At 43.1% G+C, this 25,548-nt stretch overlaps 1 protein-coding gene across 3 annotated transcripts in view; it reads left to right on the top strand.

Moving 5' to 3' along the window:
- Nucleotides 1-25,548, top strand: part of jmjd1cb (jumonji domain containing 1Cb) — a 115,871-nt gene that overhangs the window by 21,884 nt on the left and 68,439 nt on the right. For all 3 annotated transcript variants that reach the window (XM_058406538.1, XM_058406537.1, XM_058406536.1), the window contains exon 2: nt 25,326-25,490. In XM_058406538.1, coding sequence (XP_058262521.1) covers nt 25,326-25,490 — 165 coding nt within the window. The remainder of the gene's footprint in view (nt 1-25,325; nt 25,491-25,548) is intronic.

Raw genomic sequence — 25,548 nt, 5'->3', positions numbered from 1 at the left:
ACACACACTACACAATCCTACACTAACACTACACACACACTACACAATCCTACACACACACTACACAATCCTACACTAACACTACACAATCCTACACTAACACTACACACACACTACACAATCCTACACACACACTACACAATCCTACACTAACACTACACACACACTACACAATCCTACACTAACACTACACAATCCTACATTAACACTACACACACACACTACACAATCCTACACTAACACTACACACACACTACACAATCCTACACTAACACTACACAATCCTACACTAACACTACACACACACTACACAATCCTACACACACACTACACAATCCTACACTAACACTACACACACACTACACAATCCTACACACACACTACACAATCCTACACACACACTACACACACACTACACAATCCTACACTAACACTACACACACACTACACAATCCTACACACACACTACACAATCCTACACTAACACTACACACACACTACACAATCCTACACACACACTACACAATCCTACACTAACACTACACACACACTACACAATCCTACACACACACTACACAATCCTACACTAACACTACACACACACTACACAATCCTACACACACACTACACAATACACAATCCTACACTAACACTACACACACACTACACAATCCTACACACACACTACACAATCCTACACTAACACTACACACACACTACACAATCCTACACACACACTACACAATCCTACACACACACTACACACACACACTACAAAATCCTACACACACACTACACAATCCTACACTAACACTACACACACACACTACACAATCCTACACACACACTACACACACACGACACAATCCTACACTAACACTACACACACTACACAATCCTACACACACACTACACACACACTACACACTACACACACACTACACAATCCTACACACACACTACACACACACTACACAATCCTACACACACACTACACACACACTACACAATCCTACACACACACTACACACACACTACACAATCCTACACACACACTACACACACACTACACAATCCTACACACACACTACACACACACTACACAATCCTACACACACACTACACACACACTACACAATCCTACACACACACTACACACACACTACACTAACACTACACAATCCTACACACACACTACACACACACTACACAATCCTACACACACACTACACACACACTACACAATCCTACACTAACACTACACACACACACTACACAATCCTACACTAACACTACACACACACTACACAATCCTACACACACACTACACACACACTACACAATCCTACACACACACTACACACACACTACACAATCCTACACACACTACACACACACTACACAATCCTACACACACTACACACACACTACACAATCCTACACACACACTACACACACACTACACAATCCTACACACACACTACACAATCCTACACTAACACTACACACACTACACAATCCTACACTAACACTACACACACTACACAATCCTACACTAACACTACACACACTACACAATCCTACACACACACTACACACACACTACACAATCCTACACACACTACACACACACTACACAATCCTACACACACACTACACACACACTACACAATCCTACACACACACTACACAATCCTACACAATCCTACACTAACACTACACACACACTACACAATCCTACACTAACACTACACACTACACAATCCTACACACACACTACACACACACTACACAATCCTACACACACACTACACAATCCTACACACACACTACACAATCCTACACAATCCTACACTAACACTACACACACACTACACAATCCTACACTAACACTACACACACACTACACAATCCTACACTAACACTACACACTACACAATCCTACACTACACACTACACTAACATGTGTAAGATGTCTTGTAAACCGGAGTTGGCCATCTTGAAAATGTTTTCTCGTCCAGTGCCAGTGCCGTAGCCCCGCCCCCTTCCACTATGTGAGTGAAGCTGTGAGTTCATGAAGTGTCCAGTATTCCACACTGAATAAGGTGACCCATCAGGGAGTGAAGTGCACTTCATTCTGTCCTGTCTCACCTTGTAGAATAGTGTGTATGTGATTTGTGACACTTTCAGGAAATAAGTCAGGAAAAGTAACATTTCATAATACAGCGTCCTGACATAACTTTAAATGTCCGGTGCAGTTGTGTCTTTCTTTATCAGGTTAACGTCCAGTTCTGTTTGTTTACTGCCATTTTTAAATGGTCATCACTGCTCCGTCACACAGATCGCTCCTCCCCCAAAACAGACTGCTTCTCGGTGGAGGCTTGTTGCCGTAAAGTGAAACTTCAGTCTTTTGTGCAGCGTTGAGTGCTTCACGTTCGGCTGTAATTAACAGGACCTGTGTGACAGGACCGGAAACTGGTCCTGGCCACATTGGAGTTTAGGTTTCACTGCCCTGATGGAGGAATTTGCTTTCCTGGGCTGTCGGGTCCAGGCGGCGGAGGACGGAGGGCCATGCGGGGGATTTGGCGCTGCCCTTGTCGGAACGCGGCGGGGCCTTTGTGGCGGGGCGGGGTGGGGCGGGGCTTTCGTGTGTGCGGACAGGCACGGCGAGACTGAGGTGTGTGTGATGGGGGAGGGGGTTAATGGTGTTCAGGTTTTAAGGGGGCGGCAGTGGGGGGGGGGTAGATTGTTAAAAAAAAAAAAAAAAAACCCACAGCCACTCCCTTCACTTGTACCAGCCTGTTCCGTAATGAAGCTCTGCTGTCAACAGGATCATCTGTCTTCACCACGGCTTGAAAGCCAAACAGCGGAAGGCGCCTGAAAAATGTGCTGTGTGCTTAAAGCAACACTAACCTAATACAGTCCTGAGCCAAGCATGTGCGTTATGAGAAACAGAGCTCCTCTTTGTTCACACACTGTAGAAAAGCAAGCTCTTTTCCCTCCTACTTAGCACTGTAACAAATATAGAGGGGCATTTCATATCAGACTCGAGGTCACTACCTGATGACCACAACGTAATGTTTATTTATATATTTATCATTCATTATACTCTACACTCTTTGTTCTGAGTTTTCTGGAAGCTTCTGTGTAGGTCTGCAGTCAGGGATTTCTCCTTGTAACACACACACACACACACACTCTGCTGCGCTTTTTCTCATGCGTGATCCAAGCCGAGAGATCTGTAATAAATTCTCAGCCAGCTACAGAAAGGTCAAGGTTAGTGGGCAGCACCAATCACGTGCTCTCTCTCTCGCTCTCTCTCTCTCTCGATTTCTCTCAGAGCAGTTTGATAAATAGCCTGTCAGCTATGACCCTAAATCAACCTGTACCTGTATGGAGAGGGAGAAAGGTATGCTCTGACATTTTGTTCTTTGCTCCTTTATGTTCTTCTCTCTTCATTGATGTCAGAATGTATGCTAGGTGGGTTGTGTGTAAATTAAAATGCGGGTCAGTCTGAGATGAGCTATACTTTTGGGGGGGGGGGGGGGATCTGTTCTTAGCCCTAACCTCAACTGTACAACATTTTCTTTTCTCAGATTTGCAAACAGATTTGCTCCACTGGTTAAGCAGCCCTATGTTCTGTGCTCCGCTCCACCCTGTGGGGATCAGGCTGTCTTGTGGAAAACATAGTGTGTGTGTGTGTGTGTGTGTGTGAACAGCAGACCTAGCTTTTCCAGATGTTATGGCTGTCTGTATCCTGGATCACCGTGACCCTAAGCAGTTATAGACACTTACTGAGTAAAAGAAGATCACAGCTAATGACATACCCACAGTATAGTGTGCACTAAGGATAATTAATGTATTTTAAAATTATTATTATTTTTCAAAAGACCTAAAAACAAGCATAACATATTCTCACTAAAGATCTGCCCATTAAACGATCGGCCCATTAACAAGCTCTCGCTCTGCTTTATGTAGATGTGTGTGTGTGTGTGTGTGTGCTGTATGGTTTAATCGTGTCTCCTGGTGCTACACTAAATCATGATTAGTAAATGAGGGTGGTCACAGCAGAGTCTTTTTGAGATGAACACAAGTCATTTCATCTTAGCCAGACTTGGTCATTTTAGCCCCACCCACTATCCTGTACACTGCACTGTTTATTGCTCGGTTTGACCCTTGATCTTTTCACCGTGTTGTCTCTTTTTTCATTTATAAAAAGGACGAATTTGTTACAGAAGTCTCTCTACATGACCAAGATGAACCCAAATCCGCTCCCTTCTTGTTCTTACTACTCCAATATTTTCCGGTTTTTCCATAACTTCTCTTGTCCCTACTTATCACGCTGTCAGGATTCATCAGGTTGTTGCTGTTACATGAAAGACGGCTGTGAGGAAATACACTGAGTTAAAGTTACGTGAGCGATGTCCTGCTCTTCTCCTGCATGTGATAATGTTAGGAATCATGTGAGAGTCACGTGAGAGGCAGCAGAGGACCACAGTGGAGGTCACATCACCTGAGCACACACACAGGCTGTAGTGAGATCTAGGACATGTCCAGAGGAACGGGGTTGTGACATTTTTGCACACTCGCAGCCGGACACTAAAGAGATGAGAACCACTGAGGTCAGGAACATGATCCAGGTTTAAAAAAATAAATAAATAAATGAAAAGATAAAAACGCATTTGTACTGGTATTTTACTGGCGATGTTAACATGACACTAACAACGTGAAAGGAAGTGGCTAGTATGGTATAAGACTCCTGACACCCTGTGTGTATGTGTATGCCTGATGCAGGTCCAGTTGAGCATAGTGTGTTGTTAGTCTGTGTCCTGCACGTGTCTGAACTTCACTCTGGAGGTCACTGGATTTCCACATGCAGCTGCTGAATAATCACCTCATCCCTCTCTTTCTCTCCTCCTATAAATGCTTTTCTAATGCTTTCTCACTCTTTCTGTCCATCAGTGAGCTTCAGGAGAAGGCGTTATAAGCGAGCGTGTATGTGTGTGTGTGTGTGGCGTCCGAGCCCAGGCCATGTCAGCTGCCTGTAATAATTCACTTTGATCTCTAGGAGGAAGTAAAGCATGTCTTTAGCAAGTGTCTTTACTAAGGAGATTAATTTTAGTTTAAGGCCTATAGCAAAACAAATGCAGGTGTGAAGATGAGAGGAATTCAGATTGTCCGCACACACACACACACTGGATGGTAGAGGCTATAAAATGACCAGGCGCTGTGTGTTTTCAGTCATCTCTTTCTAGTTTCTTGCACTGACGTGGTTGTCTGTCTGACTCGTCGTGCGATGTTCTGAGATGCTTTTCTGCTCACCAAGGTTGTATCGAGCTGTTCTATCCGTTCTGCTTGTCCTCTCTGATCTTTCTCCTCCTGCAGGTCTGCTTCTGACCAGGTGTGTTTTTTGTTTTCCACGCCACCCAACCGATTATGTGTGAAAATCCCAGTTACTGTTCAGGTATTCCTATTAAAGTGGCCAGTAATTGTATAGCCAATCATTTATTTCTGCATGGAATGTTATGTTGTGCATCCTAGAAAAATGTAGGGCAAATATTTGTAAGGAAACGTGTGTGTGTGAGGAATATAAGTTGCTTTTTTGCACTCTTGCTTGAGTGGAAAGCTTCAGAAGCAGGGGTTATTTTTGGAGACACTGCATGAGCCCCAGGGCATTACACATCCGTCTCTCTCTCTCTCTCTCTCTCTCTCTCTCTCTCTCTCTCTCTCTATCTGAAATGGGCTGACAAGTCTGACCTCGGTGGGAAATAGCTGCTTCTTGAAGCCATCACTTAACATTATTTCAGCATTGTGCCCTCTCCAGACATTTCATTACCTCCCAAAACACTTTACCAGCTTTTTCTCTCTCTCTCTCTCTCTCTCTCTTTATTTCACAGCGACACTCGTGTTAGAGGAAAGCATGTGTTTTGCTCTGAAAGTTTTCTTAGTTTCTCAGTGGTGCCAGTTGATGGACACAGCTGGGCGAAAAGCGTGAGGTCAGCAGACTCGTGCTAGCAGTAATGAACTGATATGGATTTCCTTAATGAAATGCTTGGAGATGTCCTCGTCTGGAGTAGTGTGTGTCGTCATCGTTCAGCTCAGTAGGTGTGTTTCATCTGCCGATCGCCTGCTGCTTTAGTGAGCCTGGATCTTTTGCGACATTATTTAACCGCTAAATGGAGAGTTTTCAGTAATAGAGATCGTTTTTTGTAACATATCAGAGATCTGAGCAGCAGTCTGTAATGGCTAGGACACAGCAGAGTGTGTGTATCTGCACCGGGGACATGGACGGCGCCGAAAAACCTTCGGCTGTGTAATCTGCTCCTGTTCCTGTGAACACTGCTAGTGTTGCTGCCTCTGCCCTGCTGCCGCTCACACGCTAGCACTTTCACAACCGTATCAGCTACCAAACACTCAGAAGTACACACATTGCTGATCAGAGCTCAACAAATAGCTGTGTATCTATTTATGGCTAAGAGGCGCTACACACTGCCAAGCTAGAGCGGCGTACATTTCTTGGCTCAGACACATTGTGATTAATACTGACCGTGTAAGAATTAAATCTTTTAATCACTTTGGTTTTTTGTTTTTCACGTACTAGTGTGTTCAGAGAGACACGAGAGATAATAATCCTCCTCCTCATCATCATCATCATCATCATACATTTTCCCTTTCATTCTCACTGCAGTGTTTTTACACGACTGATAACAGTGATATTTTTAGATTGTTTTTTTTAGTTTGACATGCAGGGAAATGAGTTTTACAACTGTCTGTATTATAAATATAATCTAATAGAAGAGGGTCATAAAGGAGGTCAAATATCAAATAGAATACAATACAGTGAAATAGAATAAGATAACAATAAAAATGAGATAAAATTAGATAAAATGAAGATGATGTAATACAGTGGTATGAATCTAGCATGATTTTTACCAATAAGTTGGGAAGTGCTGTATTGTTTACTGCTCATGCCGCGGGTAGCCATGTTGATTTCACATCACCTTGCTGAACTCGGGGTTGAGGAGACTCTGGAGTCGGAATCGGGATTTTAGGAGGGTGTCACATTTTTTCCAAGTCAGAGGTCAAAAATTCAGCCGCTTTTAGTGGAAGGCAGTGTTCAGAGTCTGGAGATTGAGAGGAAGATCATGTGACAGGTCAGGGGATGAGTATGTTATTTGTGGGGGTTTCAGGAAAAGGGGTTTGTGTCTACAGAGATGATGTGAGAGCAGTTATAGACATCCCTTTTAGCCAGCAGCACTGAAGATATCTGGAGTTCATTCCTGAAAGAACCCTACAGTGTAAATCTCATGGTCCTGAAGGATCCACTGCCCAGGAGGACTCTGGGTTTTCCTCACACTTTTGCTAATAATGCATTTATTTCTCTTCCCTCTCTAATGTCCCCATTTACATGCACCTTCTTCTGAATAGAGTTTTTTTTCCCTCTTCACTTCCCCGTGTGCCCCCCTCTCTCTCTCTCTCTCTCTCTCTCTCTCTCTCTCTCTCTTTCTCTCTTTCTCTCTCTCTCTCTCTCTTTCTCTCTCTCTCTCTCTCTCTCTCTCTCGTATTGTAATGGAGAGGCCAGGCCGTCTGCTCCCTCCTCTGGGGTGACCAGCTCATCATTGGTATGCCGCACGTGCCGTTCAGATGCCTGCACGCCTGCCTGGATACCGCACTTCCAGCATAGTAACCAGGCTCGGGTGGCAGGAAAAAAGCAGCATTCAGCACGCAGCTCTCGTTCTCCTCGACTCACAAAAAAAGGAAGCACAATAAGCATTATGTGTGCGAAGGTGTTGCCTTTTAATTACGTTCATTGTTATTTGTAAAATGCCAGTGCGCTCGAGACACGAGTCAGCGAGGCCATGCGGCGGCTTTCTTTTATGTCTCCTGCTGTACGTCTTTTAATGGCACCAGCGGCAGCAGCTGTCTCATCACCGCTGCCTTTTGGGAACGATGAGGCTCTGGAGGTTGAACAAAAAGTATTTAATTGGATCCGTGAGATTTTTTTTACCCTCTCTCTCCCTCCGCTGTCCGTCTATCTCCGTCTGTCTCCGTCTTCATCTTCTTCTTAGTCGCTTCTAATCTATTTCTTTCTAAAGCTAAAAATCAGACTTAATATATCTCAGCATTGGTTTGCTTGTTCCACATCCCTGTCGTGGTTAGTTAAGGTTCCCGCAAGGCGTCTGCGCCATTTCCTTCTTAACAGCCTACTTTTAGATTGTTCGCTAACGGCGTATTTTGTCTGCTCGTCGTCAGGATGAAACACGGTCATAATTTAGTCTTCTATTCTTGGCAGCTTGCCTCGTTCGAGTCCTGGAACTCTGATCGTTTGTCAAATCCAAAGCCGAATCCAGAATGGTCAGGCGGTGATTTCAGCATGTACGCAAGTCACGCTCCTGAGGAAACGAACACAGGACAGTCTTCATGCTGCTGTTTAAGCTGTTTTTATTTCTCGGTCATGTTAGCACCATGTTCATTTTCATGAACTCATCTCTCTCTCTTTCTCTCTCTCATGTTCTCTCATGCATGTCGCTTATTTATGCTCAGCATAATGCTAGAAGGGAAAAAAACGCAGCAATCAATCCCCAGCCCTTATCGGCCACAATTAGAGTCAGTAATGTGAGCAAGGGGATCCATAATGCTGAGAAATCCATTAGCAGTGGTGAACAGGGTCACATGTCCTCGCTGATGGGGTTCCTCTGATGTACTCTCGTGATTTTTGGGCCAATACCTTCTTTCATGGTGCTACTGCGGTTAAAGCTAATTGGGGTTTTCACATCCTGTTTTTGTCGCGTTTAGAATCAGACAGAGTCCGAGTGCGAGGTAGAACTTTGCACCTTTTCCTCCAAACACACACAGACACGGTGGAGTGAATCACCGAGTCGGCCGTGCTGGCCAAGGCTCAGCACAAACAGACTTATCTCTGCTGTGCAGGTGCTGGTCCTTGTCACTCTGCTTTATGACCACACACACACACACACACACACACACACACACACACACAAACACGTCCTGCGTTTACCTCCCATTAAAACTCCAGACTGCTGAGACAGGGGGAAACAGCAGTGATAAATTGGACGGCACTTTTAAGCGCTGATATTAGACAAGCCCACATCTGCCTTCACACAATTCATCGCTGGACATAAATGTAACCACCATAAACAAGATCTATATGAAGATTTTAAATAGACCCACAATTAAAACCTGATGAGGCGTTTCAGGAACATTCAGGAATTCAGTCGGCTAACGATACACGAGCCGATCTTCGGAGCGGTTAGCGTGCGATTGTTAGGATCTTGTACGTGTTTCTGTGCGAAAGGTTAGACGATGTCATTGTAGTGAAGGTTTCTGGGGCTTTGTGCTGTTTGTGAGTCTTTTGTTGTGTCTGTTAATGCACTTTGTGCTGTAGCACAAAGGTTCACGTTGAGGTCAGATTAGCATGACTGATGCAGCGAAGCTAAAATAACTGTGTTCACTAAACACAAACCTGTCTGTCGCTACACTCAGTATTATAAGGTGTACAAGGTTCACAGGTCATTATTCATGTTACAGAGTCCTGAATCCAGTCTACACTACTCACTGGTCCTGTATTCTGGCATCACGTCATTTCAGTCGAATGCAGTGCAGAACAGTGCAGCTAACGTCAAATAACATCATGAGTTGTATTTCAGTAATCTGTCTATTATCAGTAAGATATTTCTATTTTATGGTGAAATGTGATCACGTAGCTTTCTTTGAGCAGTAATAGCAGGGTGATGTACCTTAGATGTGTTCAAGCTGAACTGTCCCACAAAACAGTGTTTCCCCACTAACCATGATATGAGTATTGTGATATAATGACATCATAATATGACACTGACACAAATATTATATATATATATTAGACTGGGGCGCTGGTGGCTCAGTGGTAGGTTTCTCACCTACCATGTGGAAGGCCTGGGTTTGATTCCCAGCCAGTGCCCAAACCCCAGTCACTGGGTCCTAAGCCCAGATAAAATGTGAGGGTTGCGTCAGGAAGGGCATCCAGTGTAAAACCTTGTCCAAGTTGTTGTGTGAACCGGTTGGTCTGCTGTGGCAACCCCTCATACATGTAGGGAGCAGCCAAAAGATATATATATATATATATATATATATATATATATATATATATATATATATATATATATATATATATATATATATATATATATATATAAAATATATATATATAAAATATATTTTGGGCAACAAATTTTGTTTCCCTCCTTCATGAAATTGCCTCAGTATTTATACACCACACGGCCTAGTGTTAGCAGGCTCTGCTCCAGGGGCGCTGTATCCCTAAGCTGGGATATGTGAAGAAAAGAATTCCACTGTGCTGTAATTTACGTGTGGCGTTACTACATGTGCAGTCAGCCCGGTGTGTGTGTGTGTGTGTGTGTGTGTGTATGTTTGAGCCATGCAGTTGGTTGGCTCCTCAATCAGGGTGTCCTCTGCTGTGTGCCCTGAGTCTTCTGGGATGGACTCCAGGATCCGTGCTACAGAAAGTGGATAGATGGATGGAGGGATGAATTTTATAGATGGATGGATGGATGGACAGATGTAGCTACCTGACCATTACATTCACATGTGATCCTTTTTGTACCCAGTTGTATCCAGTTGTTCCTTTCACAAGACTGAAGAGGTGCAGCCCTGTTCCAGCATGATGATGAGCTAATCTGAGATATAATGAACCAGCTCTGCTGTAGCACACACTTACTCTAGTTATTTAAGTCCAAAATGTAAAGGTCTTGCATTGTAAATATATATATATATATATATATATATATATATATATATATATATATATATATATATTATATATATATATGTAAATATATATATATATATATATATATATATATATATATATATATATATATATATATATATATATATATATATAATATAATATAATATATTGTGTGTGAGCATGCAATGGGCCTTTATTACCTACAGTAGAGAATCTAAGCGCCCCCCCATGCCTCTTACCCCCACCAATTGGCTCATTCCCCCATTTGTTAAAGGTGTGGTTATGCTGTTGTTTACGGGAAATCACATCAAACCTACTAAACATTTAAACATTGTGTAAAAATATTACATCCCTTTTCTCTAATAAACAATTTATTATTGAGTATATTCAGTAATAATAATCAGCTTCTGATTGTTGCTTCGCTTGCTGTATCTGTTTAATACTAAAGTTACGCTTTGAGTTAATATAAAGCAGCCCTGCACTATTCCTTTATTATTCTATCAGATTTATGATTATACAATTAAACCCAGTGAAAATCCTAACTGTTCATCATCAGTACACCCTTTCTGCTGGATATTTGGGTTAGTGGCTTCTTCTATGCTCTCTCTCTCTGTCTCTCTGTCTTTCTGTCTTTCTCTCCCCCTCTCTCCCTCTCCACCCCCCACCACCCCATTCTGTTTTTTTAGCAATTCAGATCCAGTCAGTTCCAGCAGATCATATTACACATGGGTAAGAGGAAGTGTAGAGCAGCAAGCTTATTCCTTTATTATTATTGTATATGTGAGGAATGTGCCATTGTGTGGACATAAGTAAGATTTCCCAAACACACAGGTATGAAGTGTATATGGTGAAGCCTGGGTTCATCAGCAGTGAACTCATCAGTGTACAGATGGCTTTATTCGGCTGTGTGGAAATCCCCTGGCCGCTTGGCAGGAGCTGAGAGCATGAGAGCTGCTCCAGACTTCTCACGAGGGCTAATGCGAGTCACATTAGAGCAGAGAGGGGGAAAAAACATGCATTTATTTCTCTCTCTCTCGCGCTCTCTCTCTCTCTCTCACTCACACACACACACACACACACACACACACACACACACACATTCTTTTTCTTTATATCAGAGCAATGGTGAATTGTCTAATCTGACTGGTCAGTAGGTGTTCATTGTTTATAAAAGCAGCTCTGAGAGTAACTCCAACTAGAATCTAAATGATATTAATGCACTTGGGTAATATCTTACATTCCTACAATAACAGCTCATCCTCAAGTATTTGTGTGCTCTTTCTCATCTCTTTGTACCTTTACAAACTGCAGTAGTGTAAGAGGAATAAAACACTTCGTAAATAATCAGACCATCTCCCAGCAGCCGGTCACTGATTTAATAAGTCTGACTCTCACTCGTCCTGTTCATCTTCCACTAACACCTGATCACAGATTGCAATCTGGAGTCGAAAATACCCCAGTGCTCGCAGGATTCCACCCCAGAACCTTCTGTCTCTTCCCCCACTCCCTCCCTCTCTCTCTCTCTCTCTCTCTCACACACACACACACACACACACACACACACACACACACACACACACACACACACACACACACACACTCCTGCTTATTCTCTGCGATCTGATGGACCTCAGAGCTCCATAAACACTGAATCTAATACAGAGATGATCAGTGATTTCTGGCTTCCATTACGAGCTTACATGAGCAGTGAATCCTAGCTACACACACACAGTATAGCAGAGGATAAAGATGTACTGTTTCTTTTTGTTTATTTGTGCATTGCTGGGGCAGTCAGATGGAAATCGTGTGATTATTTCCATCCATGAATTGCAGAAAATTGTGTTGCATTAAATAAGTATGGAGGAGCACAGCAGACCCGCAGTACCAAAATAATCCACGTTGTGTGTATTGGTCATCAGTGCATTCCAATCTTAGAGTCCCCTGTTGAAGTCCATGTGTATGTGCGGTCACTATAGAAACATTAACATTAGAACAAATGTGTTAAGTTACAGTGTTGATGCTACGGTCAGGACTGAAGTCTGATCTGTGCTGCTACACAGAAATAATGTACACATGCTACCCAATGAGATTTGAGACCCCCTGTGGTGCTAGAATGTATACAGGTCATGTTATTTAATGTTATTTTCTTGTTAAAAATGTTAATCTTCATTGGTTCGTCATGTCTGGAAATTAGAACCCATTTTTTTGAAGCCATGTTTATTGAAATTCAAAATTCTTTATCTCTTTCCTTAAGCTTTTATAGAGGAGCTTTTCTTCCTTAAAGCTCTTACAGTAGACTAAAAATAGCCTAATGTTGTCATTTAGTTAAAAAAAGATAACTCTCAGCAGAGAGACAAACATCTATCACCTCAGAGTTGAATGACCTCCAGTTATATCCATATCTTCCTGTGTGTGAAATCTTAATCTGTCCTCAGCATGATGACACGTGGTGTGTTGGTGTGAGTGAGACAGAGCGGGAGAATGCGCCCTTTCCAGTTCTTTCACTGAGCTCCAGTCAGACACACCCACTTCCTTAATGGCTCTCTGATGTCTGGGCTCAGTCCAGTGCACTGTAGTAACTTTGAGCTTTGTACTGCTCTGCTGAGAGATAAGAGTCCCGGGCTCGGCCTCCGTCTCTCACACGGGTGTTTCGCTACCTTCACACACACAGCCATTTTAATGCTGCCGGTCTCCAATCACTGAGCTGTGAAGTGACCACAAGGTGGGTGTTCCTACTACTGGTTGCCATAGCAATAATGTTTATCAGTGGTTCTGCTCTCCTTGGAACGCTCCTGAGGAAGGTTTGGTGTTTGTTTATAACAGTCACCGATGTGTACATGTGTCCTATCATATGAGAAGCAGTATGTGATCTTCTGGATCTTCTCTTCTCTATGGTCTTCACTCCCACTGGGAACAAATCACTGCAACAAGTCACGAAATATTTCCCTAAACTTCTCAGCTTTGTCCCACCGCCGGACACGGAGGAAGTTGCCAGCTCCAGTGATCCCTGGTCACTTTGTTGCTGTAGCATTACTGTTGAAAATTGGCTTTTCAGTCTTAACTGTAGTGTGAGGTATCGGTCATGGTGTGGTGGTACGTCGCGGAGTCACGTCACAGGTCAAAACACAGACATTATACTTACATTATAACAGCTATACACACACGCTCCATCAGCCTCAGAGTCGGATTCTTTTCACTTGATAAATAATAAGACTAAATAATGAGATCGTGTAGAGTCACAGTAACAACAATTACATTTTTTAATGCAAAGAAAACACCGTAAAGCAAACACCGTCCAATCACACGTTGTTACTATAGCAACTGTAACTATAGTAACTGTTCAGTAACATACGCAAATATACAGAAAGCTAGAAAGAGAAACAGAAACAGAAAGCTCCGGAATGTGTGATTATAACAAAATAATCAGCTTTCTGACCAATCAGAGTCATGACAGTGTGAGTGTGTGTTAGTGTGAGTGTATTAGTGTGTGTGTGTGTGTGTGAGAGAGTGTATTTGTGTGTGTGTGAGAGTGTATTTGTGTGTGTGTGAGAGTGTATTAGTGTGTGTGTGTGTGTGTGTGTGTGTGAGTGTATTAGTGTGTGTGTGTGTGTGAGTGTATTAGTGTGTGTGTGAGTGTATTAGTGTGTGTGTGTGAGAGTGTATTAGTGTGTGTGTGTGAGAGTGTATTAGTGTGTGTGTGAGAGAGTGTATTAGTGTGTGTGTGTGAGAGTGTATTAGTGTGTGTGTGTGAGAGTGTATTAGTGTGTGTGTGAGAGAGTGTATTAGTGTGTGTGTGTGTGTGTGAGAGAGTGTATTAGTGTGTGTGTGAGTGTATTAGTGTGTGTGAGAGTGTATTAGTGTGTGTGTGAGTGTATTAGTGTGTGTGAGTGTATTAGTGTGCGTGTGAGAGTGTATTAGTGTGTGTGTGAGTGTATTAGTGTGTGTGTGAGTGTATTAGTGTGTGTGAGAGAGTGTATTAGTGTGTGTGTGAGTGTATTAGTGTGTGTGTGAGTGTATTAGTGTGTGTGAGAGTGTGTTGGAGTGCTCTCTGTGATTTTATACTCAGCTCACTTCTCCTGTGCAAACAATACACTTTCTCTTTTGTGTTCTGACACCCACTGCTTCAGAGTAATGCTCCATCTCTAGCTCTGTGTGAGTGTGTGAGACAGACAGAGAGACAGACAGAGAGACAGACAGACAGACAGACAGACAGACAGACAGACAGAGGAGTGGCTACGTTAGAGCACAGGATTTAAAACAATGCCTTTGTTTACAGGTGCTCTAATTTAGCCACTCCTCCCTCTCCCTCTCCCCCCCTCTCTCTCTCTCTCTCTCTCTCTCCCCCTCTCTCTCTCTCTCTCTCTCCCTCTCTCTCCCCCTCTCCCTCTCCCCCTCCGGCCGTCTTGCCTGATGATGTTATTGTTGTTTGTGGTTCAGACTCAGAGGAAGTGCGCTCTGTTGGGGATTTGTCCTGAACTGATCTCTCAGGATCATGTCAGTTGATGTGCTCTTGTGCACACTGAGACTTTTGGGAATATAATTAGTATATTTTCAGAATATACGCTACAAAGTGGGGGGGAAGGGGAAACACGTACATTTCCTTTTATCTGCTGTGATGAGCGCATTATTTTTCTCTCCTCAGAACTGAGTACTGGATGTTTAACGAGTTAGATTTAACAACTGCTGCTTTGTGTACAGTTGATGCAGTGAGCAGCCATGTTGATCAGCTTTTCCGTGGTGCCACTCGGGAGTCCCGGAGCAGCTCTTTATTAGAGTTACACAGCTACGACCTGCTGTAGCTAGCCATCATGGCTGCCTGTTTAACCTCATCTAAACGCTTGTGTCAGGAGTTTTCTTCATTAACGTTGTATGTACATAAGCAGCTTCAGGAGAAGAAAGTCTGTACGTTTGTGTGATAGATGTGAACGTTCTGGACAATCGACACACAGTTTCTTCAGAAGCGTAAAAACTGCATGCTTTTGTTTTTGAAAACAAGGATAAAATTGTCTCTGGGCCTCCAGTGTTGTTTATTACACTCTCTGTAGCCAGCGAGCGAGATGCAGAGGCTCAGAGACACAGACGTGAGACATTATGACAGGATCAGAAAAAGAGGACACTGATATTCACAACCTTACACAACCTGTTACAGGTGGGGGTTTCATGAGGGAGCATGAGGCTGTTTCTCCCTGAGGATCATCTGAGTGACATGAACATCTCATTTCTTCACTGATGTCACTACGCATTATACTGAACATACGAGAGAGAGAGAGAGTGCATCTTGTCCTTACATACTACACTAATGTGATGAGGGGAGGAGGAGGGTCACTCTCTTTCTGTCAGTCTCTCTCACACACAAACACACACACACACATGTTTATTTGGTCTCTCCCTGCATGAGTGATTTAAAAAGCAGATTGAGCCACACTGGGGAAGTGAGTGGAGTGTGTGTAAGCCGGTCCTCAGTGATTGGACTGCAGCGGCTGAAGCCCAGCCAGTCAGGGAGTCCTGCTGCCTTTAGTGACAGGCAGATTTTCCTCCAGCAACAGTGCAGGGGACTGATAATCACACCAGTGTCTGGAGTTACTGCAGGACACACACACACACACACACACACACACATACTAACACACACACACACACACACACTCACATACTAACACACATACACTAACACACACAAACGCATACACACACACATACTAACACATACATACTAACACACATACAAACTTTTTAATGCATTTTTTAAAACCATAATCATGTCTCATCTACAGGAATGTCAACACGATTCACTGACCGCTTCACTGACCTGAGAACAGAAAACCTTTCAGTCCCTCAAAGTCCTGTAGAAGAACATTTATAAACAGTGGACATCAGTTTAGATCCAGATATGATGTGGTGCATGCTGGATTAGTGGCTAGCACATCCACCATGCATGTTCAGGGATGAGGTTTGATTCGTGTGTGTGTGTGTGTGTGTGTGTGTGTGTGTGCCCTGTGGTGAGTTTTCAGCGTGTCTATTCAGAGCTCAGGATATCAGCTATACTGATCTGCAGCATTAAGTGACACAACGCTGTGTTTTCTTCACTGAAACCTCGAGCCTGGAAACTCGTCTGTGTTTATATTATAATCAGGTTAAAAAAAGCCACAACAATAAAAAACATTCTAATATCATTATAATAACACCAGTTACAGTTACAGTCATGTGTATTTGGGAATATCTCCAGTTCCAGTCTAAATAAATAAAGAACTTCCACATCATATTCCTGTTTTTTCATTTCCTACAGGATCAGATCAGATTTTTTTTCTGATTTCTGATCCATGTTTTTTATTTAATCCTCCTGATACAGATTCCTGATCAGTATCTTCTCTACTTAGTGCTGATTGAGTGATACGAGTGTTCTGTACATCCATATCTATTAAATTCTGATAGTAACTAGCTGATGAACTGATTAGATTAGATTCGATCCGAACCGGATCAACATCATGGAGATAGCTCGTCTCCGATAGCTCCGTTGCCGTTGGGTCAGATACACGTTCTTGCTCAGAAAGAATTCTGCCATCTGTCCCTCCGTGCGGCCTTCTGTAATTCTCGGTAAGAATGCGATATCTCTGGAGCGAGCCGAGGAACCTTAGACGGTGTTATCATCATGACCAGCAGATGAACCGGTTTTGTAGATTGTGTATTTGATCCGAACCGGGTCGTGGTCACTGCAAGGTCAGGAATATAAATTAGGACACAATTAATCAGCTACTAAAGTTAAGTTTTAATCCTGCTCTTTGAACATTTACTTTCACTTTAAAAGCCAAACATATTTTTATTTTACGTTCTTCCCTTTGTTGTGGACGTTGAGGAATTCAGTGCTACACTTTTGATGTTTCTTACCTCGATTCTGTATATCTCATGAGACATATCATGTTTTATAGAACTGTCCAATACATCTTCATCATAAAGCACAGTTCCATTCAGGACTCAGTGAGCAGAGGTTCTCAAGATGAGCTCAGGGTTTTTTGGTTATGTTGCACTGATGGAATTTATTATATTCAGGGGCCCAAGCACCAAAGTCACCACAGGCCTGTGTTCAGTCAGAGAAAGCTCTAAGAAGAAAGTATTGGAAGAATCTAAATAATGTTTGTGAAATAAATCCTTACTTGCTGTGTGGGAATTTGCTGAGCTAAAGTGAAGCCACAGAATAAACCAGTTTAACAAAGCGGTTGCTATCACAAGTGTAATCACTGGTTAGTTATTAATAAACTGTTTATCTTGTTTAGTGCTCAGTGGTTCTTGGCTCAGTGGTTTGCATGTGATGGATGGATGGATGGATGGAGCTATGGATGGATGGATGGATGGATAGATAGATAGATAGATAGATAGATAGATAGATAGATAGATGGAGGTATGGATGGATGGAGGTATGGATAGATGGATGGATGGATGGAGGTATGGATGGATGGAGGTATGGATAGATGGATGGATGGATGGATGGATGGAGGTATGGATAGATGGATGGATGGATGGATGGAGGTATGGATGGATGGATGGATGGATGGATGGATGGATGGATGGATGGATGGAGGTATGGATGGATGGATGGAGGTATGGTAGATTGATGGATGGATGGAGGTATGGTAGATTGATGGATGGATGGAGGTATGGTAGATAAATGGATGGAGGTATGGATAGATAGATGGATGGATGAATGGACAGATGGATGGATGGATTTATTGGCTCCTGTTCCATTGTGATGTTCATGTTGAAAGTGGTATGTTTGAGTCCTTTATTTAATATTAAATAGCGGTCAGTCGCCTGTCCTTTGTGTCCTCAGTGTTTGAGTGTGTGTGTTTTTTCTGCAGTGATGTGAGCAGTGTGTCCATGTGTCAGTTCTGCTGCAGCTCTTCCAAACACAATCACTTGAATGTGAACCATCCACTTTCTCTCAGTCTGTAGCCTCAGGATAAATAACAACACAAAGTCCTTAGCATAAGGTATGTTAGCTTACATTCCAGCAGAAAAGCCAGTATGTAAACAGCGATGGACAGATGTGACGGACGGAGGGGCGTAACCTTGAGAAAATGGATTTCCTACCTGCTAATTCAGGATATAAAAAAAGAGCTGGAATGTCTGCAGTTCAATGTCGCATTACTGTAATTAAAAAAAAAAAATCTCTAAACTCTGGAAGCAGAGATGTTATTCCACCCGCGCCTCTTACAGAGCAGATGTTACCAGAACGCAACACAAACATCCCACTGACTGTCACTGTGCAGATCAGTTGCCAAGTCTAATATGAAGAAATATTTACTCCTCAGTGTGAGAGATTATAAAGTCTATTTATTCCATCATGCTTTCGAAGTTTCAATATTTGATGATGTCTTGCAGTATAATGCATGTATTTTCTGAGGAATAGGCCTGGTTCTGTCTGTAATATCTGAAAGAAAGGGCAGTGTACACTCTACTGGTCTGCTACGACACCCTAATCCTCTTAATGTAACTTTCATTATTTTAATGTCTCGTGTTATGAGTGTATTATGTACACATAGTAATTGTGATCCTCAGTAGATGTTGTGATCGTGGCCAAAGCCCCGGAGTTGATGAGCCTCAGAGTCACCGCTCATTATCCCTCCTGACCCTCTGCCCTGACAGGGATCTGTGCTACCCTGAAAAATCCATCCAGAATCTCACTCAGCCATTCAGCTGCTCCACACTTCAGACAGAGGAGTTCAGCTCTCCTGTCTCCTTACACTGCCCCTCCAGATATAATGTCTTGTTGAGAGAGAGAGAGAGAGAGAGAACCAGCAAGAGAAGCAAATAGAGCAGAGGAGTGTGGAGCTGGGTAGTGTGTGTGCTGTTAGTTGCGTAGCAACCAGATCTTACTTATCACAGTACTGCTACATTTGGTGTTGAGTCGGTCCAGAACTCTCTCTCTCTCTCTCTCTCTCTCTCTCACTCAGTGTGTGTGTCCAGTTAATTAAAGCAACTGAAACTAGAGAAATAAGATTTCTGCTGCGTGTTCAGACAAGGCCATCTTCCAGTCCAGTTTTTGTTCATGTTGTCTTGTCTAATTGTAGTAAAGTGTGCTCTCGTGACGTGTTGATGCTTTTCTGCTCATCATGGGTGTAACAAGTGGTCACCGTAGCCATATTGTTGACATGTGGTCTGTTTTCATGTTGCTCTGCTTGTGAAGACGAGTGTAAACACTGATTTTTATTAGACTGTGTATCTCATGTCCTCGAATCAGCAGTCACTTAGTCGGTGTGTTCATGTCAATATGGCCACCACGTGACTACATTCATCATGACGTTTTATTTCCTCGTCACTCCGTAGTGCTCATGGCATTGTGGTGTTCTGATCGTGATTTATTCATTAAATTAATACGTTCATCAGCCAGGTCTGTAATCCTCTCACATGTTCTGCTTTAACGGCTATTCCAAGATCTCCTCATTTGTCTTTTTCAGGCGTTTGCTCTGGTCTCGTTCGAGCTTAAAATGGCCAAAGGCTAGACCGGACTCTCGGCCAGTCCTGGCTCGTTCCGGCCCCATCGGGCTGTTCAGGGTTCGTCGGCCAGTCTCCGAGCGGTTATATAAGCCGTCTCCAGACTGCCTGCTATTGGAAGCAGTACAAGGCTTTCTCCCTCATGCATGCTGGAGCAGGCTGCCTCTCTACACGCATGTACCGAAAACCGCTTGCACAACCGCTCTGGCCTCAGCTCTGGGTGAAGGGTTTATATGCACATTTTTATGAACTGTGGATTCTCTTTTTGTGCATCTTATGGAGCAAGAATGTTTTATTACTCTGCCGTTTCTGTGTATTTTTTCTCATGAGCCTCCTGAACTGTTCCTAATGATGCCATTCAGCTCATTTTTACCTGTATTTAGTTTTTGGTGTGTCTGAGTGTGTGTTTGTGTAGCTACTTGTTCCATGACCGTGTTTTGGCACAGAAACTCTATTTAGCTCATTCATATTTTTATTGGTTAACAACAAACGAGAGTGAGAAGATGATTGTCAGCCTGTGCTGATGTACCGATAAGAACTTTCACAGTCAAATCTACATGACGCAAACTACCAGAGCGTTTCCTACAGGCAGACTGACCTCTGCTCCCTCTATCGCCGTCCTTGAGCAATCCGAGCACTAATGACAGCTCGTGACAGAGCAGACGAGCTTTTACTAGAGTTTGGATTTATCGTCCTGGTCGCTCGTCTGTTTTTTTTTATTCACCTGCTGTGTATATAGTGGCCTCCTCTTCAGGATCACACTGCATGGACTAAAATAAGGAGTGTGAAAGCAGAGCAGAGGTCAGGACTTGCTCTTTAGTTTGAGTCATGTTACTCCCAGCTGTCATTCTCATTCTGCTGTCCAGTTCCTCCAGTGAATGGAGCAGCAGCTGCTCAGGCCCTGGACGAGCGTGACGTCTCTCGGCATTTATCTGTACAGTAACAGTGGGACACACGGAGCTCAGAACCTGTTCCTACGTCTACCTGAAGTGTGGAATTACACATTGTTTAACAATACACAAAAAAATGACAGCAAGTGAAAATATCTTCAGGATAATCAGATTTTCTCTTATTTCCTACAATTCCAGTACAAATTAAAGCAAACATAAGATTGTTATGCCTATTTCTGCACTTATTAAATATATTTAATATTTCTGCACATATACACTTCGGCCTGGAAATAAATAGTTAGCGAAATGATCTATTGATGGTACAGGAAGCTTGAAATGAGGAAAAATGTCTGCAGCTAGGTTTAATAATCTCAGATCTTCTACAAGGAAATCATTCGATTCAATTTGATTAGATTTCGACTGTAGAAAGATATTCCAGATATTTTAAGTTGCTGAGATTTTCACAGTGTTGTGACAGCGCCACGGCGCACGATTGGACCGTTCCTCGTGTCTCTTACATGTGTTTGAGACTGCTGGGAGTTTTACCAATACCAACATAATAAATAAACAAAAAATCCATGCACTCTGAGTCAAAATGATCACAAAAACAACTGAAATTCTGGAGGGACTGGTGTTCAACTGGTGTTCAACTGGTGTTCAGAACCAGTTTCATGCTGTGAACATTTTAACCTGTAACCCTGTTAGTCATCGTCCATGTCTTTGTAGTGTAGTGTGGGTCATGTACAGAGCTGTGTCCTCAATACAGAGACTGATAAACAGGAGCAGGTTTTTCTTAGGTCAATAATTGTGTGTGTGTGTGTGTGTGTGTGTGTGTGTTTTCAGCATAGACACAGCAGAGCCGTTACTGCACCGACCCAGTTCCTGCGTGCTTCTGATTTTATTTTGTAAAACATGGCCATGATATCCTTGGGTAACTTTTTCCGTCTGTTGGTTGACGGTCACGTAACTCCAAGCGGACACTTAAACCCCCGCTGCATCAACCAGTGTCCTGCCATCTGTCTCCATAATGTAGTCCAGTTAAACCCCAGAGGAGAGTTTTGTCTAGCCACACTTCTACTTTTAGATTTTTTTTTTCCACCTCTTCTCTCTGATAGTCAATGTAACCATCAGCCCTAGAAAGCTGGTATAGGTGTGTGTATGTGTGTGTGTGTATGTGCTCAGGTCAGCTGGATATGACAGGATGCACAGTACAAACACACACCATCCCCCTGTTTCTCTGACCTTCGTACCGCATGTTAACTTTTAATGAGAATGGTCTCGCTCTTTTTTTTTTTTTTTTAAATGAAAGAGACGGAGAGAGGACACGGGCCAGTGAGAGAAACCAGAGGGGAAGAGAGGCCAGTTTCTGATATCTGACATGCTGGGGGTGGGGGGGCGCGGGGCAGGAGGCCGAGTCACATGCGCTACTACAGGAGATAGAGAGAGAAAGAGAGTGAGAGAGAGAGAAGGGAAATGAGGGGAAAGGCACTGGTCAGTTTCTTGGATACTTTAATCATTAAAAAAATGAATTGTCCACCTGGGTGTAGATTTAACTGCTCTAACTTTTTCAGGAAAAGCAGTGTAATGTCATATTGTGTGTGATTAATTAATATCATCAACTAAAATTTTTCATTTTTATCTGTTAGTGAAAGTGTAGTGACATTTGCTCATCTATTTGGTGGACATCGTAATCCAGAGCGACTACTGATGAACTGGGTCACTCGGCCACAGTGTCCAAAATGGGAAGGAGTTTAGTAAAGAAGACACACCGACAATGTTTTTCAGTGTTTAAGTCTTTTATACACATAACAGCTTACACATGGAGAAAAATAATATTATCCAATAAGAACAATCCTCTATATTCATGTCTCTGTGTTTGTTCATGTTTTATTTTTCTGAATCCAATCAAATTATAAAGGATAAAAAAAATAATGTATTTCCTAATGCAGTGTAATTAGCTTCGTCTCATCCTTGAGGTAATTGTGTTCCGTTTATCCGTCAGATACGACTGGAGTTTGCACTTATGCGTCACCGAACCTCGCTGTACTGTTTCATCAGAGTTATATTTTATGTTTCATGTCCTCACTCCGGCTAAAGTCCTGTGTTTAATTCCAGTAAACAGTGTCCATGTGGTGTGTGCAGCAGCTCATAAACCAGGTGCTAGATGTCTGTTATATGTACACAAATATCCTACTTTTAAATATTAGTCTACGGTTTCAGAAAAAGGACACATAAGAAATGAAACTCGACCCTGATGTGGTGTTGGAAATTCAGCATGAGAGTGCTGGGTATACAGAGGGAGAGGAAAGGGTTAAGGGACAGGTTACTGCAGGGAGAGAGAGGAGGAGGGACACAGTGTCCATCTGACATCTGTCCTGATGACTGCTCCTCACCTGTTCCCCTCTCTCACTCTCTTTCTCTCTTTTACACACACACACACACACACACACACATTTATAAAGAGTGAGTGGGAGGCTCCAAAAGGCAATGAGTGATTAAAAACACAGCAGGCTTGTTGAATCATTTTTGGGTCGAATCCACATTATGCAAGTGCCGTCTGTTAGCCAGCATGGTATCCACTCCTGTGTCCAGGGCATCAGAGCCCATGTGTTGTAAGAAGAGGTTCCCTCATTTTACTTACAGCAGGATTTACCATAAAGCAGGTTAGTGTATTCTGCTGGCTGAAAGCAGAAGATCAGCAACTATGGTTCTGTCTGCTGATCGGGGCAGCGGTGGTTCAAGTGGTTGATTCTCTGGGTTGTTGATCAGAGGATCAGGGTTGCCCCAGCACCACCAAGCTCCACTGTTGGGCAACTGAGCAAGGCCCTTAACCCTCTCTGCTCCAGGGGTACTGTAGCTGCCCCTGCACTCTGACCCCACCTTCCTCAGCTGGGATATGTGAAGAGAAGAATTCCTCTGTGCTGTAATGTATGTGTGGAGATAATAATGAAGGCTTCTTGATACCTGCAGCATTGGTGACCCAGTGAAGCATGGTGGTGGAAGCATCCTAAATGTTTTCCTCTATGAGTCACTGCATTTTGTTGGATGGTGTGTTGATGGTTTCGGGGTGGAGATGTTTTCCTAACCGGCCCCTGGGTGAAACTTTTCCAGAACTTGGTCCCAGTCTTGTTTTGACTTTATTGGTTGAAGTGACAATAAAGCTACTTTGACTTTGAATTGTTCTAATTCTTTTCCTTTATGATGCTGTTTGTATGACCCATCCAGACCAGATCCAAGGGTTTCACAGCAAAGTGGATGAATGCTCCTGCAGGCCAGCGTGTACATACATATTACACCAATAAACCTTCATATCATTTACACTAATGGTGCAAAGAAAGAGCGTAGATCTGACAGAAATAGAGAAAGGCTGGCTCGGCTCGTTAACAATTAAAACAGCTGTAGTTGTTGACCTCGGCATGTTAGTCATGCATGATATCCGAATGCGCTGGGAACACGGTTTATATAAGGTCATAAAGCTCTTAGACAGAGCTCTCTGCTAAAGAAACGTTTATGTCTGATTGCAGGAGGTAGAGCAGTGCACGCTTCCAGGTCCGAGATGTACGTGGTCTGCAGTAAAGAAAAAGCTTTGTCTCGTTAGCTCTTCGTCAGCTTCAGATTACTGTCTGCTTCCCAAAGTATGAAAATAGTTCAGTCCACAGTGTTCTGAGTTTTAGCTAATCATTAATGCGTCACCCACAAGGAGCAAATTCTTTTTGAAAATATGTGCTGTAGCGGCATTCACGCCTCATTTCTTCCTCCTTTCTCACCAAACCTCTCCATTTGTCCAGCTCCAAATGAGTATATTGAGCTCCAAACCATGACTCAGGCTCCAGAAACACTCGTTCTCCTTCGAGGCCTTTCACTCTTCCTCTCTTTCTCTCTGTCTCTGTGTCTCTGTCTCTCTGTCTCTTTCTCTCTCTGCCTCTCTCTCTCTCTCTCTCTCTCTCTCTCTGTCTGTCTCAGGGAATCCCCGGAGGGGTTTGTAGATCTGTAAAACCCAGGAAGAGAAATCTGTGCCAGCTTTGTAAGCTTGGCTCTTCACTGCAACAAAGACAAATACTCTTTTCACAGCACTTAAAATAGACCTGGTGGAGGAACATGGACCATTTTCATGATACACAGTTGTGTTTGAGTGGGAAGGGAGTTAACAGGGTGATGGTTTTTCTTTCTCTCCTCAGGTATATGTGGAGTTTGATGACCTGGAGTGGGAAAAGCGCGAGTGGGTGAAGGTGTACGAGGACTTCCAGATCTTTCTTCTGGAGCAGCAGCTCGTCTGGGCTAAGAGGAAAGAAAGCTCGCAGCTTCAGGGCACCCGGGCCAAACAAATCCAATGGCCTGCTCTGGTGAGTGAAATCCACCATTAACTACCCCCAACAACCCCCCCTCCTTTCCTACCGCACA

The sequence above is a fragment of the Hemibagrus wyckioides genome, linkage group LG13, assembly GCF_019097595.1.
Source record: "Hemibagrus wyckioides isolate EC202008001 linkage group LG13, SWU_Hwy_1.0, whole genome shotgun sequence".
Classification (NCBI taxonomy): Eukaryota; Metazoa; Chordata; class Actinopteri; order Siluriformes; family Bagridae; genus Hemibagrus; species Hemibagrus wyckioides.
Note: the sequence above shows the minus strand (reverse complement) of the source record. Positions and strands in the feature narration are given on the sequence as shown.